At 38.9% G+C, this 17744-nt stretch overlaps 1 protein-coding gene across 3 annotated transcripts in view; it reads left to right on the forward strand.

Moving 5' to 3' along the window:
- The window catches only part of palmdb (palmdelphin b), an 82894-nt gene that overhangs the window by 2108 nt on the left and 63042 nt on the right, over window positions 1-17744 (forward strand). For 2 of the 3 annotated variants that reach the window (XM_038723475.1, XM_038723442.1), the window contains exons 2-3: window positions 12260-12294; window positions 17127-17177. In XM_038723475.1, coding sequence (XP_038579403.1) covers window positions 12271-12294; window positions 17127-17177 — 75 coding nt within the window. In that variant the 5' untranslated portion in view covers window positions 12260-12270. The remainder of the gene's footprint in view (window positions 1-12259; window positions 12295-17126; window positions 17178-17744) is intronic. The other variant, XM_038723451.1, reaches the window with a different exon arrangement.

Consider the following 17744-nt stretch of genomic DNA (forward strand, 5'->3'; position numbering starts at 1 on the left):
GGCTTGGTTAGTGACCATCGGTTATACAGACATAGAAAGAAAAAGGAGTTGCTCATTCAGATGATATGAGATTGTCATGGTCCTGAGATTAATAGCAGTAACTGTAACTAAGTGATGCATCACTCTGAGTAGAGTAACCCACACTTTATACGTGCATATAAAAATATACTTGGACAAACCATACAAAGGTGAGCTTTTATGCTGTAAAGGAGCATTTTCAAACTTTTCATTTTGCTTTCATAAGAGAAAACACGTCACCTACTACACCTGGAATTAAGGTTCTCCAAAGACACATGTAAACATTGGTCTGTGCAGAGAAGGGGATTATAGGTAAATTCTAGCAGTGTGAAGAGATTTTGTGCCTCGAGATCTTGCGATATCAAATTTCGGGCAGAGTGGCAGACTAAAAAATTTTGCATTTTGTAACTTTCGTTCGAATAAGACACATTCTCCACTAATGTATTTCGTCACTGAAAATTTCTTAAAAATATTGTTAAAATATCATCTCGTCTCATTCTCGTGAACCCAGTATCGTGTCCTGTCTCATGAGTGTATCGTCACATCCCTAGTAAGTGCAGGTCGCTCCCAATTCCTTTTGGAAGGCAGATTCAAAATGGAAAACAAAAAATCTAAACTGGTATGTTTTGCAGATGTACAGTGGGTAACATTACCTGGTAAAGAACAGCATACAGCCACTCTCCTAAGCTTTTTCATGGGAAGCATCCAGGACAGGAGAGGATGAGGTAGAAATGGAATAGCAAAACATCTATAGGTCGATAAAATGTACAGTATATTATCTCTCTCTATATATTAACTAGATGTGTGGAGCTTTTCTCTCTCTCAAGTGCCCTTTTTTTGTATGTTTAATTTGTTTCCATAATTTGTTTGATTCATCAAGTTGAGACTACAAAACCACGCAAAGAGTTCTTGGAGAGAGGTCAGAGGGAGGCTTTAGACATGGCCAGATGACATGTCGTTCAAATAGGTTTGTTGCAATACTACTACAAACTATATTATTAATTGATTAATATGTTGATAATTACTTTGATTAATTGATTATAAATCGGATAAATAAATTTTAAAAAATGGTATTAACTTAAGCATTTTATTCCAAAAAACAAAACTTATTCCTTATCATCTTAAAATGCTCTTTCAAATAACTTGCAAATCATATACAAAAGCACATGCATGCAACATCATGGGTTTTTATAAAGTGCACATAGCAGGTCTTTACAACTGTTCAAAACAAAAACTTGTAACTCTTCAGTTTAGAGGAGCTGAACAGTATGAGGATAAATCGATGTCATTATTATTGTAAATTCACAGATGAGTCACAAATACATAGAAAACACAATCCACAAATAAACAACAGGCTATGGAGATGGAGGTAGAACTGGACTATACAGGAACACACTCACTCACACTCTAAAGGAACTTTGCACTGCAGTGCAAAGTTCCTTTAGAGTGGGCTAAGAGGGCCAACCTTAGCCGCTCTGAGCTAGGGCTGTCTCTCTTCTTGGAAGCTATGTTGCCTGCTGCAGAGAAGAGGCACTCAGATGGTGTTGAGGTGCCAGTGATTGATAAGTAGGACTTCTCAAACCTGGCCATGGTGGCATATAAATTATTGTTAGCTTTCCACCGATGTACAGGATTTTATTTCTTGGCAAGGGGCTTCTCTCCAAAGTATGTGATGACTTTGTTCCTCACTTGGCTGTTGAGATTCTCAGCTTTCCCCTTTCTATTCTCCTCACTACAGTTTTTGAATCAATGCCTGTGTTTACACAGCTTGTACAGTAAAGACAATTTTCTGAGACCTTGGGTCTGGGGCAGAGGAGTGGATCACTTTGTTCGGTAATGTGTCTAAGAAAGTAGTCTCCTTCTTCCATCGCTGTTGAGGCTCCTCCATTGCAGCGACTTGGAAAGCATGCGCTGCCGCTAACTCAAAGGCAGCACTCCAGATGGACTTTACTAGCCCCATCAAAAGTGGAGTTACTGTAGATGTTGTGATATATCCCCCCCCCCCCACCCCCAATAACACATTGGCACATTCAGAGGGTTTAAGGGCTGTGGAAAGCACATCAAGCAGGCTCCACTGGTCGGCTTTTAGGTCAAGGTACTGTTTGCCCCTCTGTGTGAAAGTTGTTCAGATAGTTTTGCAGTTACAGGCCACCTTTGCTCAAGCAGTCAGCTGACATAGAACATGCTGTTCCAAGCTTATGCTCAGGTGTGTCAATTTGTTGCTGATTTTGTCTTGCTTTAGAAAAAATAAATGTTCCACCAGACATCTTGCTGCCCATTTTAAATGCTTGAGTGCTTGAATGCAGAATAGAACGCCAGTTGCAAGATGTGGCCAGAGCAATGGATGAAGGACCACCCATGCTTCTCCTCTATTGTTTTTGCTGCAGCCACAATATTGGCACCATTGTCATGCAAAATAGCGATCATTTTGCTGGGATTTCAAACCTGGCTGCACCTTCAAGATGTTTGATGCCATAAGTCTGTCCTCCAGTGGCATGGTGGTAAAGCAGGCTCTTCACTCACTGGAATGTCTCCCCGTACTTCCTCTCCATCAGTTTGGTGAAATGGGTCCTTGAGGGAATCCTTCATCCTCTACCATTGATAGTGGCCTCATGTTGGTTACCAGCATATTCTGGATACCGTCAGTCAGAACAGCTGCTTCCTGTGGTGTGCAAGGGGCATTCTCCCTCAGATCATAGTCACTCATGTTGAGTTGTTTCTCTCTGAAGTGAGAGAGACAATATAATATGATTATGCATAGTAGCACAGCTTACATTTAACTCAAGACAGACAAGGCCGCTACAATAAAAACATTTTATTAAATAAATGGATTTATCAAGCTTCTCAAAGTGCCATTTTAGTCTTAAGTGCTGAGAATTCATGAAATTTACTCCTACTTTTAAACTTCAGAATAAAAGCAAGTTATCAAATTTCTTAAAGCTAAGAATCACTCTTATTCTCCCTGTTATTTAAGACAGCTCAAGAGGTCTCTCAAGTGGTTAGGAGTTGCCAGTAGGGCTTGTGATGGCGCTGTGGAGACAGAGATATGCGGAGAGGAGAGGAAGAATTCTGAAAACGCGCAGTTAATAAGACGTGGTCAGACCGCGCAGGCATAAACTTTGTCAGCGAGCTGGTGAGGGACGTCATCTCACCACTGACTTTACGCAGTAATGTGTTTTCAGTTAAATTGAAAGTGGAGATGACGCTTCGTTTATTTGCCACAGGACAAACGCAGCAATGCTGATGATTTTGGGCCGTCACAACCATCAATAATCCGAATAATTATGGAAAAAATTTTAGCACTTGCAGCTCCACACACTGTCGTGCGTTTCATCGACTTCCCAACAACATCCTCCGTAATCCGACAGAAGCAAACACAGTTCATATAGCCAGCAATTTTTTTATCTTTCATTTATTAATGTGTAGGCCTTTATCATAATGTATTATCTTGAAAATTCTTTATTGTTAAATGTGTGTTAAATATAAACTCCTCTTAGAAATTTCCCCATTCAATGTGAATTTATCTGAGAATATTCTTAAAGAAGGAAATCTATTTAGTGATTGGTCCTTGGCTACATCGTCATCCAAAATCCTGTTTGCGGCACAGCAAAGTGTCATGAATCAGCACTAAGACTGACACTTAAGATTTAGACTTACACTAAACTCCAATTAGTACTATGATGCTTGATAACTAACTTTTAAGCACAGCTTTGAGCCAAGATTTTTTTTTACTCTTAAGTCAGTTCTTAGCAGTGTTCTTATGAGTAATTCTGAGAAGCTTGATAAATACGGGCCCAGGTTTCTGAAGAAATAAAGGATTCACTTTAGACTCTAACTCCATACAATCCAGTGTCTCTGTCTCAATTTCAGTTACTCAGCTAATGCTTTAAAATAGCTTTATCATGGGCCAGACTCAGAGTTTATGCAATACTTTTTTTTTTACGTTAGCAACTATCGCTACAGTTGCTGCAGTAAAGCTAACATGCAGAGAGGATGAGACTGTTCCAGAGGCAGCACACCATTTCCAGACAGCAAGACGTGGGCAAGTCATTAAAACTTTTCTGACACACAATGGACGTGGAGGACAGCGGTACACAGATCCTTTATTTATTAGGAATATTTCCCACCAGACATTTTGGTTGTTGATATTTTCTTCTGCTGAACAACTGCTGTATTACTGAAAGCCAGCATATGCTGGCTCCCATACTTTTGACGACTTGGGTCATACACTTTTCTCCGCTGTAACATTAGCCTCTGCTGCAGTTTTTCAAATGATTTTGACATTTCCTGTAATGCATCACATGTGCTACACAAGGCATGAGATTAGCTGTCTTACTGCCCCCACCTTATGAGACCGGAAATTAAGTAACGTTGCAACAGCACATATGTCATAACATAGACGCACCTAATCAATGATGAAATTTGTTGCCAACTATTTTTATAATCAATATTTAGAAATTGAATCAATTAGTTGCAAACCTAGTCACCTACTTCAAACACACATCCAAACTCTCTCATGCAGACAATGTGAGGTTGGTCCAGCCGTGAGCCAGGCAGGGTTTCTATTTTAAGTAGCGCGGGATCAGGCCTCCATAGTGTCAACAGGTGGACAAGTTAACCAGCAGCATGACCTTCAGTAGTCTCTAGTCCTTCCCTCTCACTTCTGTCACTCACATTGGAACTTGGTTTTCTCAGCACATGTGCTATGTATTAATTACCTCACTGTTCAGCCCAAAACTTAATACACAAAAAAGACGATATCACTCACCATGTCGATTGCATGAAAGAACACGTCCGCTAGTGCTCACTCACCTGTGTTCAATTTTTTTAGGATGACAGTAAAGCCATATTAAACTGTAGCTACAATGACAATACATAACATGTATTTATGTTTGATACATTTCCTTTATTGTGGTTAATCTCTCAAGGTGAAATGTTGATAATAGAAATATATGAAACAAAAATTTTCCTTAAAAGCAGTGCTTGTTGGTCACACAAGTTAGCCCAAGACTTGTTGGGCAGCTATCTAGTATATGCTTAGAGTATACACTCTGTGATGTCCATAACACACACTTAAGCATATGTTACTGTATGAACTGAACTACTGCATGTAAATCAGAAATTATAATTATTTTACTGTTTGTTTCCAATGCAAAGGCTTGTTGCAGGCACTGTGCAGATGCAGAGCCCATAAGAACATCAAGGATTACTGGGGTATAAAGTGTACATACTGTAGCTATGAATTTGTGGGAGTGCACATAATATCTGGCTGTAGGTTGAATGCCAATAGTCCTCCAAACTAAACAGCAAAATTAGTTATTTCCCATTCTCTCCCAAAATGACAGCTATGATTGTTTTCTGATCTGACGTCTCTACTGACAGGACATCATTTGTCAATGCCTTCCAAAACTGTTCCTGAGTGTTCTACCAGAACGCAAAGAAAATTTTAGAGGCAGTTTGTATGCCAACGGAAGAAGCGGTTAAACTGAAATCATCCCAGAGCAGCATGAATTGATTTTAAAAAAGGAGACTGGAGGGAAATAACTGGTATCCAGTTAGAGTCCAGTTAGAGGCTGAACTAAACACAAACACACAGACCCACACAGACTTGTCCATCCATTCCTGACCATCTCCCAACAAAGTTTTGTGGCTCCACCTCAACAACAGCACACTTCTTATGCCTTTGTGTCTGACCAAAAAGAGTTGTAATTCAGAAAGCCACCAGGGGTTTGTGTCAGCTGAACATAAACATAGGTTGTGTTGATGCATTCAGATAAATTACTAATTATGTCATTTACCTCTTGATGACAACCTTGTTTGTGAATTCCGGGCAGTTGATGTGCTTGGTGGTTTGATAGGTAAGTCCTGCTCTAACATAGACAGTTAACAGCTGACACTTGTCTGTGTTTCTTTTCAGTTTCAGCATTCCCCCAGCTCCCATCCCCCTCACACTCCGTTCTATTCCAAACTGCAGAGCTAATTTATTCAACACTGTTACATAAACCACATCTTTACATACATATTGTTTGACCCTGGTGCTACTGAAAGCATCTACAGGTGGGAATCATTTTTGTCACACTCAATCAGTAGGACAGGGACAATTTAGCTGTTGATTATAAATAAAATTGTAGATGTACATGGTGTGGTGACTTTAGGACTAATTGTACTAATTACAAAATTCCCTACAGTTGTACCTCAGAAGTACTTTCTCACTACAAGCTGACAAATTAATATCTACAGTCTTCTGACATGAATGCTGTGTGTGGGTTAGCAGTATGTTGGTGAAAGGCCGATTTAAGTCGGTATGTGTGTGGGTGTGTGAGGGGGCTGAGCATGAATGTGTGAAAATATAAGCACCTACTCGCATACATGGTATTTACAGCAGACTTGACTGGTGTGCTAGTTCAAATGGTCCCTCCCCTCTCAGCTAACACTGTGTGGACTGTCAAGGACATTTGTATTGATCCTGTCTGCATGTGTGCACAATAGTGTTGTAGTCAAGACCAAGACCAGAGTTATTGAGACTGAGACAAGACCAAGACTTTTAGGGGCTGAGACCAAGTCGAGACCAAGAACGAGTGAGGGCAAGACAGAGTCAAGACCAAGACCGGTTCCCCACATTACATGACACAATAAAATGTGGAACGAGATCACAGGTACTTCTCAAATTGATCTGAAAGATCCACATTTGAATGAGGGTTATTGGTTACATTTGAAGCAATATGTTTTACATCCAATCAAAGTTAGGATTTTAACAAATAATTCAGACAATGCAAAAGCAATTTATTGATATTCCCAAAGTTATGGTCTTGAAATAAAATCCCGAGTCCTCAATGTCCGAGACCGAGACAAGACTGAGTACAAATGTGGTTGAGTCCGAGACGAGACCAAGACCATCAAAAAGTGGTCTTAAGACCGGTCTCGAGACCAAGACCAGTTTCAAGTACTACAACACTAGGGCACAGTATAATTGTTTTCCTTTTCTTTAACTTAAACGACACATATTTAGCACAAAATTCAATTAATTGATTTAATATTTGAATACATTAAAGAGGTGGTATTATGCTTTTTGGCTTTTCCCCTCTCCTTTATTGAGCTATATACCTTTTTTGTGCACGTAATAGGTTTGCAAAGTGAAAAAGCCCAAAGTCCAGCCCAAAAGGTGTTCCCATCTCCCACATCAGACTCTGCTCTGAACTGCCTGAAAACTGCTCGTTTGTAGTCCAGCTGTTTCCCTTTCACCCCTGTGACAGCACTGGGATGAAAGCTAAATGCACAACACTAAGTGGCCAAGTGGCTACTCCGAAATGCCCTCAAAAACACCGGTGGAAAAACACTGAACTGCAGCACAGCTCTCCTCTCCCTTCCAAACACTAGCTACCCTCCAGGCAGTCAATGGACATAAAGTTGTTACTGTGATGTAGAGACAGAGCTCAGTTAAAACTTTATGGATGAAAGATACATTTGTTACAGATTAATAACTCACCACTCTTAAACTCTTGCACCAGTCCATGTTGCCAAGCTGGTCGGCAACATGTACAGCTGAACCAAAGCCTTGTTTACGGGCTTCTCACTGACCCGCCCTTCTTTGCTTCTGATTGGCTAGTACACCTTAACTAGGAACTACGCATATGCTACTCCCAACAAAGATCATTTAGAGACAAGATGTATCACTCCATAGCTAAACGAAGCCTTCAACACAGGGTGAAAAGAGGAGTTGCAACAATTTGCAGTATGACAAAAAATATGTTGTTTTTTGAAAATTAAACCATGTAAACCTGTTCTGGTACAACCACTAAATAGCATTTTGAACCTGAAAATGAGCATAATACCACCCCCTTTAACCTATTGTGTATACTTTGGATTGGGTAAACTAAATGTAATTCCAATAAGGCAGTTCTAGTTCCAAAAGTCACAGGTTGATGGAAAGTGCATTTTGCAGACACAAGTCGCTCGTGCTACACAACATACAAGAATGAAAATACACAAGATAAAATGACCACCCAAGCCTTGTGAAGAGGAAGTGTACTAAAAGCACAGTACGTAATAAAAATACAAATTAAATACATTAGCCATAATAAAATACAAAATACATAATAATTACACAGTATGTAATATAATACACAATTAGAAAACAGTACGTGGTAAAAGTACACAATAAATACAAAGTATATAATAATAATAATAAATACTTATGATGCAGACCTGGTGTGTACTGGTTACCCAAATGCTAAGTTAATCTAGTCTAAACAGGTGTGTCTTTAGTTGCCTTTTGAAAACGTCCACAGAATCAGGAGGCCGAAAAGATGCGTGCAGAGCATTCCAGAGTTGGTGTGCAACAGCCTCAAAAGCTTAATCACCACGGGTCTGAAGGAGAGTGTGTGGGACACAAAGCTAATTTTGGTTATTTGACCTAAGAGAACGAGGTAATGAATAACGGGATAGTAGCTCTGCCACATATGCAGGGACCTAAAGTCTCGAATATACTCTGGAGCAGACGCAGACACGGACAGCGGAGGACCCCGCAGACAACATCCGCACAGACCCTACGCGTACCCCCTCTGATGACGTTTTTTTTGTCACGCGGACCCTCGCGTACTCAAGACGAGGAAAGTATAATCCTTGCCTGACTGTCCAGTGCTGTAAGTAATGGAGAGAATTTCGAACCGGATCCTATATGCGTCAGGGAGCCAGTGAAGACATTGTCTGTTTGTCCTTGTGACTAACCTCGCGGCGGCATTCTGGAATACCTGCAGGTGGTCAAGGGCAGACATGCTAAGAGATGAGAATAGTGCGTTACAGTAGATGAAATAAATGCGTGTACAAGCATCTCTACCAATCTTAGTTTACTGATGTTTCTTATTTGTAAGAAACAAGATCTGGTTGATTGCCCAGCGTAAGTGTTAAATGATGCGAATTGATCAAATATTACACCTAAATTTCGCAGATTGGAGTGGGGAGCAGAGGAGAGAGGCACAATATTTTATTACTAGCAGGGGCCCCAGAACCGAGCCCTGGGGGACAACACAAGACAGTGGAAAGGAATCAGACACAAAGTGATGGCAAAAACTAGTCTAATGCTGAGCCTGATATGCCCATCCAGTCACGTAGCCTCTTAATCAGGAAACAGTGGTGTATTCTGTCAAAGACAGAGCTGAGGTCATTAGAATGTTGTTAGAGACCCTCAGATAAACAGTTTCATAGTGCCATTTCCAAAACCCTGAGTGACATTTGTAATACACAGTGACATTGTGCCCCTCCAACACTGCACCTCAACCTTCTCTAAAATATTTGACAGAAGCAGGAGTTTGATATGAGCCTGTATTTTATGGGCAAAGCAGGATCTAGGTTGGTTTTCTGTAATATGGGCTGGATGGAATGATGGAATTCTTTAAATTTAGCCACAGTTCTATCAGATAAACATCAAGTGTAGGAATGTTTGCATAATGGCATGTAGTCAAGAAAAAGGAACTCAAAAGTTATTAAACAGTGGTCAGATAAAAATGGATTTGTGTGAAAGACTATTAAATGTTCAATTTCAATACCACATGCCAGAACAAGATTGGTTAAAACAGTGAGTTGGTTTATGAACATACTGACAGAAGCCAATTGTCACTAATAGTGAAATAACCACAGTACTAATTCTCATTGTCTCATTGACTCATTGTCAACTTCCAAATGAATATTAAAATTATCTACAGTAATAACTTTATCTATTTTTTGCATTAAACTTAAACTAAAAAAATTCAGAAAATGGACCAGCAGGGTGGTGAAACAGTAAGAACAAGGCTTTTGAATACATATATATATATATATACACATATACACACACACACACACACATATATATGTATATATATACACACACACACACACACACATATATATATGTATGTATACCGTTAACGCGTTATTATTGCGTTACCGCATTAATTAACGCCGACAATTAACGCAGTTTTTATTACTATTATTATTATTTTGAAAGTCCGTTGCTCACTGGCTCTGAATGCACATACAGTCAAACCATGGGTCACAGGATGGGTGGGATGTTGATCAGCCTGCAAATCACCCACCCAAACAAGCAGCAGAGGGAGGCTTCGGCAGACTATGCTGGATGCAGCGTGTGGGAGAAGTAGATAAACAAAAGCAAGACAAGCTAACAATTAAATGCCATAGCGAAGTGGATTGCTACAAACTGCATGCTGATTAGTATTGGGGAAGATGTCGGTCTTAGGAATGTTCTTAAAATCACAACGTAGTTGCTTGGCCCCGCAGGATTGCTTTTTGCTCCGGTGATCAGACAGGAATACAAGCGCTCCGCGAGTAAATGCCAGGCGCTCTATGGAGAGTAACCATGGCAGCGGCTTCTTTGCGCCACACAACTGTAGCCTATTTAACTAAAGTTAAAATTATAGGCTACATAACTTTACCTGATAGGCCTTCATCTAGTTTTGCAGGGATGCTCTTCCATGCGAATTCCCTCCTGTTGATGTCCTATTTAGAATACAGTAATAGATTCTGGACACTCACAAACAGTGAGGATCAGTCTCTCTACCAATGATTTGTGCTCCGTGTCACGTACAAAAAGTTCAAGACAATTCAACTTCACCTCACTCTATAACAGGGAGACTTGCTACTGAACATGGACTGTTTATGCTGCTCCATGATAAAAGAAAATGTCTCTGCTGATACCAAGAAAACAGATTTATATATGTTAACCTGTTGCTCAGAAAGTGCCTGTTAAGATGTTCTGATTGTGGCTCTGGACTCTAACAAGCTAGATAAAAGGTAATACCCTGGCAGTGGTAAATAGCTTTGGTTTTATATTTTGGTTATATATAAATTGAGATTTACAAGAAATATGTTATTGCTACTGTGTAAAGGGAATACTGCTGGTAAAAAGCAACCAATTTGTTTAAAGTGTTTGCAAACCATATGTTATTGTGTAAATAGCAGTACATTTAAATTAAATGTGTGCAATACACTAATTTAGAATTCATTATTCAATTTTGTGCATAACTATTAATTATATTTAATTTTTTCGATAGTTCCTTGTAGAATAATGATATCCCACAAAAAAATTCTTACATAGCCCATTTCATGGGGTACTGGACATCTGCTCTGATATACTGAGAAAGCAGGCAGTAGTGAGCATGGACAGGACGACATTTACCTAGCTCACATGCTTTTAGCATTGTGAACACTAGCACCACATAAATAAACATGTCCCTGCTTATTTATCACAGGGTCATGTTACCTCGTACAGCAGGTTGCTGTTTCCCTGCCAGTCAGCTGATCCAGTGTTAAGTCTATGCAGAGCTAAATCTCCTATACGTGAGACCTTTTTATAGCAGAATACATCAAAGTGGAGTTGTGTGGTGGATCTAAGGAAAAACAGCAGACTTATCGATATAAATCCTAGCTTTTCCAATCTTTCTACTATATCGACAGCAAGTAGCTTCTCTGTAGTTTCCTGGCTATTTGTAAGCAATACAGACTTTCTTGTTGCTTCCTCAGTTGTTATTTTGTTTTCAAGTCACACAAATATACTCAAGGACATGTGATTTTGTTGTGTTTAGTTTTAATCTCCCATGTGAATTAATATCAGGGACAAAGTGACGGCAAAACTTGTGTCAGAGATATGATGTCTAGTCTAATGCTGAGCCTGATATTCCCATCCAGTCACGTAGCCTCTTAATCAGGATACAGTGGTGTATTCTATCAAAGACAGAGCTGAGGTCATTAGAACGTTGTTAGAGACCCTCACATAAACAGTTTCATAGTGCCATTTCTGAAACCCTGAGTGACATTTGTAATAGACATTGTGCCCCTCCAACACTGCACCTCAACCTTCTCTAAAATATTTGACAGAAGCAGGAGTTTGATATGAGCCTGTATTTTATGGGCAAAACAGGATCTAGGTTGGTTTTCTGTAATATGGGCTGGATGGAATGATGGAATTCTTTAAATTTAGCCACAGTTCTATCAGATAAACATCAAGTGTAGGAATGTTTGCATAATGGCATGTAGTCAAGAAAAAGGAACTCAAAGGTTATTAAACAGTGGTCAGATAAAAATGGATTTGTGTGAAAGACTATTAAATGTTCAATTTCAATACCACATGCCAGAACAAGATTGGTTAAAACAGTGAGTTGGTTTATGAACATACTGACAGAAGCCAATTGTCACTAATAGTGAAATAACCACAGTACTAATTCTCATTGTCTCATTGACTTTTCAGAAAATCAGAAAATGGACCAGGAGGGTGGTGAAACAGTAAGAACAAGGCTTTTGAATACATATATATACATATATATATACACATATACACACACACATATATATATACATACACACACATATATATACATACACACACATTTTTTATATATACATACATAAATCTCCCATGTGAATTAATATCAGGGATGGTTTCATTTCAGTTTGTCATTCTTTGTCATAAAGTCCTGAAGGTCCTGCTGGCCTTCAGATGGCTGAGTAGTCCGATGGGCCCCACTGGTTTCTTAACATCTTTGAAACTGGAGTTGTGTTACTCACTGACTTAGCCACTCCTGCTAGAGCTCAACTGCATTTTAACTGCGGATGTGTCAACAGGCCAGTGAAAAGAGCCAGCCCCTCTGTGGTTTATTTATAACCCAGAAACATTAAATCACATCTTAGTAAACAAGGTCACAAGCAATTGGTGTTTGTTAGGAGTTTTACTCATAAGTGATGTTCTTAAGAGATTTGCAAACTTTCTTTCTAAAGAACAAAGGTCACCTTGGTGTTTAAATAACCTTAAAAATCTTAAATTTTGGGGGCGCTGGTTAGCTCACCCAAAGAGCCCATGTGCGAGTCTTCGGCGCCACGCCCTGGGTTCAAGTCTGACCCACGGCCCTTTGCTGCATGTCATCCCCTCTATCTCTCCCATATTTCCTTTCTCTCAGCTATTCTATCATGTAATAAAGGCAAAAAGCCAAAAAATATCTTTCAGTTTTTTCTAAATATTCTTGGTTCAAAATTAAATTTTTTCATCCTAAAATCATGGAAAATGTGCTCCTATCTTAATCAAACCTATGCTGATTATTAGTAACAATATCAAACCAATATACTACCCGTATACTAAAACCAGAGATAACGTCATGGTAAATATGTATTCCAAAAGCAATACAAAATGCGTTATATTAGAGGGAGGGGGCTGAAGAAATAGATTAGGATATAGATTAGATTGTTGAAAGAATGGATGGAAATGTCAGACATTGCGTTGAGATGGGAGGTAGTTGAGAGTAGGTAGGTGGTGGACTCTGAGCAGCACGGAAAGCCGGAGAATACCAGTAGGAACATGGATTCTAGGAATTTGTCAATGTACAGAGTCCTGTGCGGAGAGTTCTGAATCGGAAAAGGGTTGGAGGCTGGTACCAGTTTCTGAATTTTTGAAACGAGAAGCAAGAAAGTGAGTCAGTAATTGAGTTTTATAACATGGGATGTGGGAGGCTCAGATGATAGAATAGAAAAACTTTATTAATCCCCAATGGGGAAACTCAATTGCCACTAACTTACATCACTCATACAGTATAAACAGAAAGGATAACCAGCATGTACAGACAAGACAAAAAAACATTGCAGCCATTTAAAGCCTTTAGAACCCTGATTAGAGCTGACAGGTTTTTAAAAATGTGAGCAGCTGAAGAGCTTGAAAGCAAAAATCTGAAATATTCATTAAAAAATAGAATTGCTGTTGGGATAAAAGACCCTCTGAACCGTTCAGTAGAACACCGAGGCATCTTAAGTAAACTAACTACTAAACAACTAAAGGAACTAGTCTTAAGGACACTGTGGAGTGGATGGTCTACAAGATCCATGATATTCTTCAGTTTGGCACTTCGACCTCGAGTGACTCAGGGGGAAGCCAATCACAGAGCCAACCTTTTTAATCAACTTATGGATCCTATTTTTATCCTCTACAGTAATGCTGACTCCCCAGCAAAGCACAGATTAAAAAAGAACACTAGCTATAGTTCCTTGATAAAAGGTATAAAGCAGATTTCTGCTCACATCAAAGGATCTTAATTCCCTTAGGAAAATTAGCCTTAACTGGGCCTTGTTAAAAACAATGTCTTTTTTTTCCAGTTTAATTTGCTGTCCAGACAAACACCGAGATATTTATATGATGAACTGGTGCTGGACCAAAACCAGGGTGAGACTCTACATGAGCTGCACTATGAATAGACAATGTGACCCTCCTTTGTTAATGATGGTTATGACAGAGTAAATGGCGATGATGGTCTTGACTAGGGCTGTTCAATATGACGATATCTATTGTTTGATGATGGAAAAACATCTATCGTTTACAATTATGCTCTATCGTTTATATCATCGTGTCGCAAATTCCATGCTATGCACCGTGGTGAAGTTAGCTTTATGTTGGAATTTGACAAACTTTAAACTAACTTCACCACAGTCCATTCTTGCACACGTGCTGGTGTTGCAGAGAAGAAATTGCATTAAACACAATGGACGAGCCACACAACACTATCCAGCAGTTCCATGATGTGTGTGTCAGTCATGTTAGCTTTGCCGCAGCAAGTAGCGTCAGTTTGCTAATCGACAACCCAGCTAACATTAGTTACATTACTTACGTTATCATGGTATTTGTCATGGTGTTGGATTTCTCCCTTCTATGTTCTCACATACCCCACTTTTATAATGCAGAGAAATATCCTGAGTTACAGTTGGAAATGCCATATTTCATTAGAATTTACTTTTCTATATCCAGATAAATATTGTTATTGTGATTTGAAATGACCTATATTTGGATTTGAGTTTTTAGCAATATCGCACAGCCCTAGTCTTGACCATTCCTGCCCCCAAAGAACGCCTGCTATGATGAATGGGTACATTTTGCAGATAGTGTAGGAAGGCGTGAGAGATGAGAATTTGGGCAGCCAATCGGCTGAGAACCACCTTCCACTGTAGTAGCCGCCAAATCAGAACAATTATGTCATGGTACAGACGGAAATTGGTTAATGGACTGTACTAATAATAGCGCCTTTCCAGTCTTCTGACCACTCTAAGCACTTCACATTACATTCACCCCATTCACACACTGATGGTAGTGGTGCCAACTGCTCATCAGAAACAAAAACTATAAGAATACAACCGCTGTGAGTTCTTTGGAGCAAGTAGGGAGTGGCTGTTTGTGTTAGATGGGACCAAGTGCAGTTTGCAGTTCCCTAGAGATATGAGGATTATGTGTGGATGGATCAGTTGAGCAAGGTCAACAGAGTAACATTCTTTCTTTCCTGTACAACTTCTACTTTTTGTTTAGTAACAGTTTGTCTTTCATATACAGTAATTCCACTTTCCTTCCTTTTCTCTTCTTTGTCATTCTTTTTAGTTATATTTGCATTGCTTCTCGCTTTTCTTTCTCCCACAATATATTATTGCAAACTGTATGTCTTGCTGAGTCTACCCTCACATGGCTGTGGATGTGAACCACATGCTCTCTTTTCAAACAGCACTTTGAGAGGTTGTTTTGTTCCCTCTCTGCGTGGTCAAGTTCATCTTAATCTTGAGCGTCAATTCTCCTCTTCTGATTTAATGTTGTGCATAACACAGAGCACCAACACAACCATGTAACATTCCCTATACTCATTGTGCCTTTCCTCAGGCCTGGATCAGTCATCTATTTGACACATGACACGGACATGTTACTTCTCCCTCTGTCTCTCTCACTGTCAAGGCTGATATACGCAAATCCATTCTGTGTGTTATAATGTACTGCAGTAAATCATTGTTTGCAGGCACAGACACTGTCAGAAGTTAAACTCCTAGTATACAGTTGACATTTTACAGTGTATTATTCCAGTCACATTGTATATTTGTGTGACTGTATATACAGTTGAATATTGTGTCATTTTATAATGATGAATGATGGATAGTCGCATTGAGTTTCTAAAACCCTAGGCTATAACAATACACCTTTCCTAGTTACAATGTGTCAAATTCACACAAATACATACTTAAAGGACAATTCTGGCAATAAATTATATTCATACAAAAAATGAATGTATTTTTAAAGTATTTAAAGTATTTATTATTTAGTATTAGTATTTATAGTAAGCACTGCTGCAAATAGTCCATAACGAACAAACTATTTCTTCCTGTTTGAGTAACGTTTGATGAAAACTGCATGTACATTTGTTTATTTGAACATATGTATACTGTACAAATGTGTAGTGCAATAATATTGCCTCACATTACTCAATGTAATACCCTCATAGCATTTTAATTTGATTTATGCTATATATGTGCACATGGTCACTGATTTTGATTGTTCTGTCAGTGAGGCTATTTACTTGTATCTTTTTACAATTTCAAAATTAAAGATGTTTAGGATCTAAACATAATTGAGGTTGCTGTAGCGTTGTTGCCATTTAACAGGGTGCAGTTATTTTTACCATTGCCGATGCAAGTCCGGGTGTGGGAGCTATTGGGGAAGGACTTTCGGTTAGCTTCAAGGAAGTTCTGCCAAACCATTACACGAATGCTAAAATGTGCACGCTCACTCAACACTTTCAACAATACTCTCACTCAACACTCTCAACCAATTTCAAAAATAGTTGTCCTCATTTGTCACTTAGACACAAAAACATGGGAAAATAGGTTCCAGTTTGAAAAATACAAAAGTTACCCCTTAACACTTTAGTAAAGTTAGTAGGTAATGTGAAAGATGCTTCAAATTCTAATTTATTATTAACAATAAAAAATAAGTAACAATATTTAACATGTTGATATTTACTGTTACATTGTTCATGTCAAGTAACAATAAGCCATGTAAAACTTTGGATTTCATCTGTTGACAGGGCAGGGTTTTGTAGTGAGTGTAGAAATTGAAAGCTCACTTTAGGCTCTGTGGTGTCCTGAATGCCATTATTGTTACTGTAATGTTTTTCAATTGTCTGAATGCATGAAAGATCTTAAAATATAGACTTTTGCTATTGAGGTTGGAATTTCTGAGCCTATTTGAAATAATACTGGGATTTTGTCTTGCCCTCTCACTTCCACCTCCAGTTCATTCATTGCCATGTACTTTGTCTGTCCTGTAGACCATCATGGAAGAGGCTGACCTGCTGAAGGAGAGGCTCCAGGCGATCACGGTAAGGACTGTGCTTCCAGTTGTAATAAGAGAAAGCTTGGATACAAATAATCTGTCACAGCTTAGAGCTGCTATGCTGACTTAAACCACTCTTTTGTTAAATTAGTTCTGATGATTGTAGTTCTTATTATCTTATTAGGTAGAGGGCTATTTAACATCAAAATCAACATTCAGTGTCTACAGAATCCATGGTGGTCAAGCTGAAATTACAGGCTCAGGTTTATTCAGATTGGTCTGATTTTTTTATTATTTATCTGTTGACAAAAGTGATGACTGTCTTCAGTCTTTGGTAATGTACAGTGTCTGTACTAGTTAGTGTATTAACAACATGTGTGCGTACACATTGTAATCAGAATCAGCTTTAATGCCAAGTAGGTTTTCACATACAGGGAATTTTCCTTGGTATGTGTGGTAACTGGTGTGTTTTTTCCCCAATGCAGTCTATGAATTATTCAAATGAGTTTTCAAATTAATTTGTTGGCCTAGACAAATAAAATATAGCTTTTACTTTACTAGGAGAAAGAAAGAAAAAACAGTATGCTTCAGGCTAGACGAAGCATAAGGATGT

Source organism: Micropterus salmoides, unplaced genomic scaffold, assembly GCF_014851395.1.
Source record: "Micropterus salmoides isolate LMB-PRFRI ecotype aquatic unplaced genomic scaffold, ASM1485139v1 Ms_hic_scaffold_1, whole genome shotgun sequence".
NCBI classification, from domain to species: domain Eukaryota; kingdom Metazoa; phylum Chordata; class Actinopteri; order Centrarchiformes; family Centrarchidae; genus Micropterus; species Micropterus salmoides.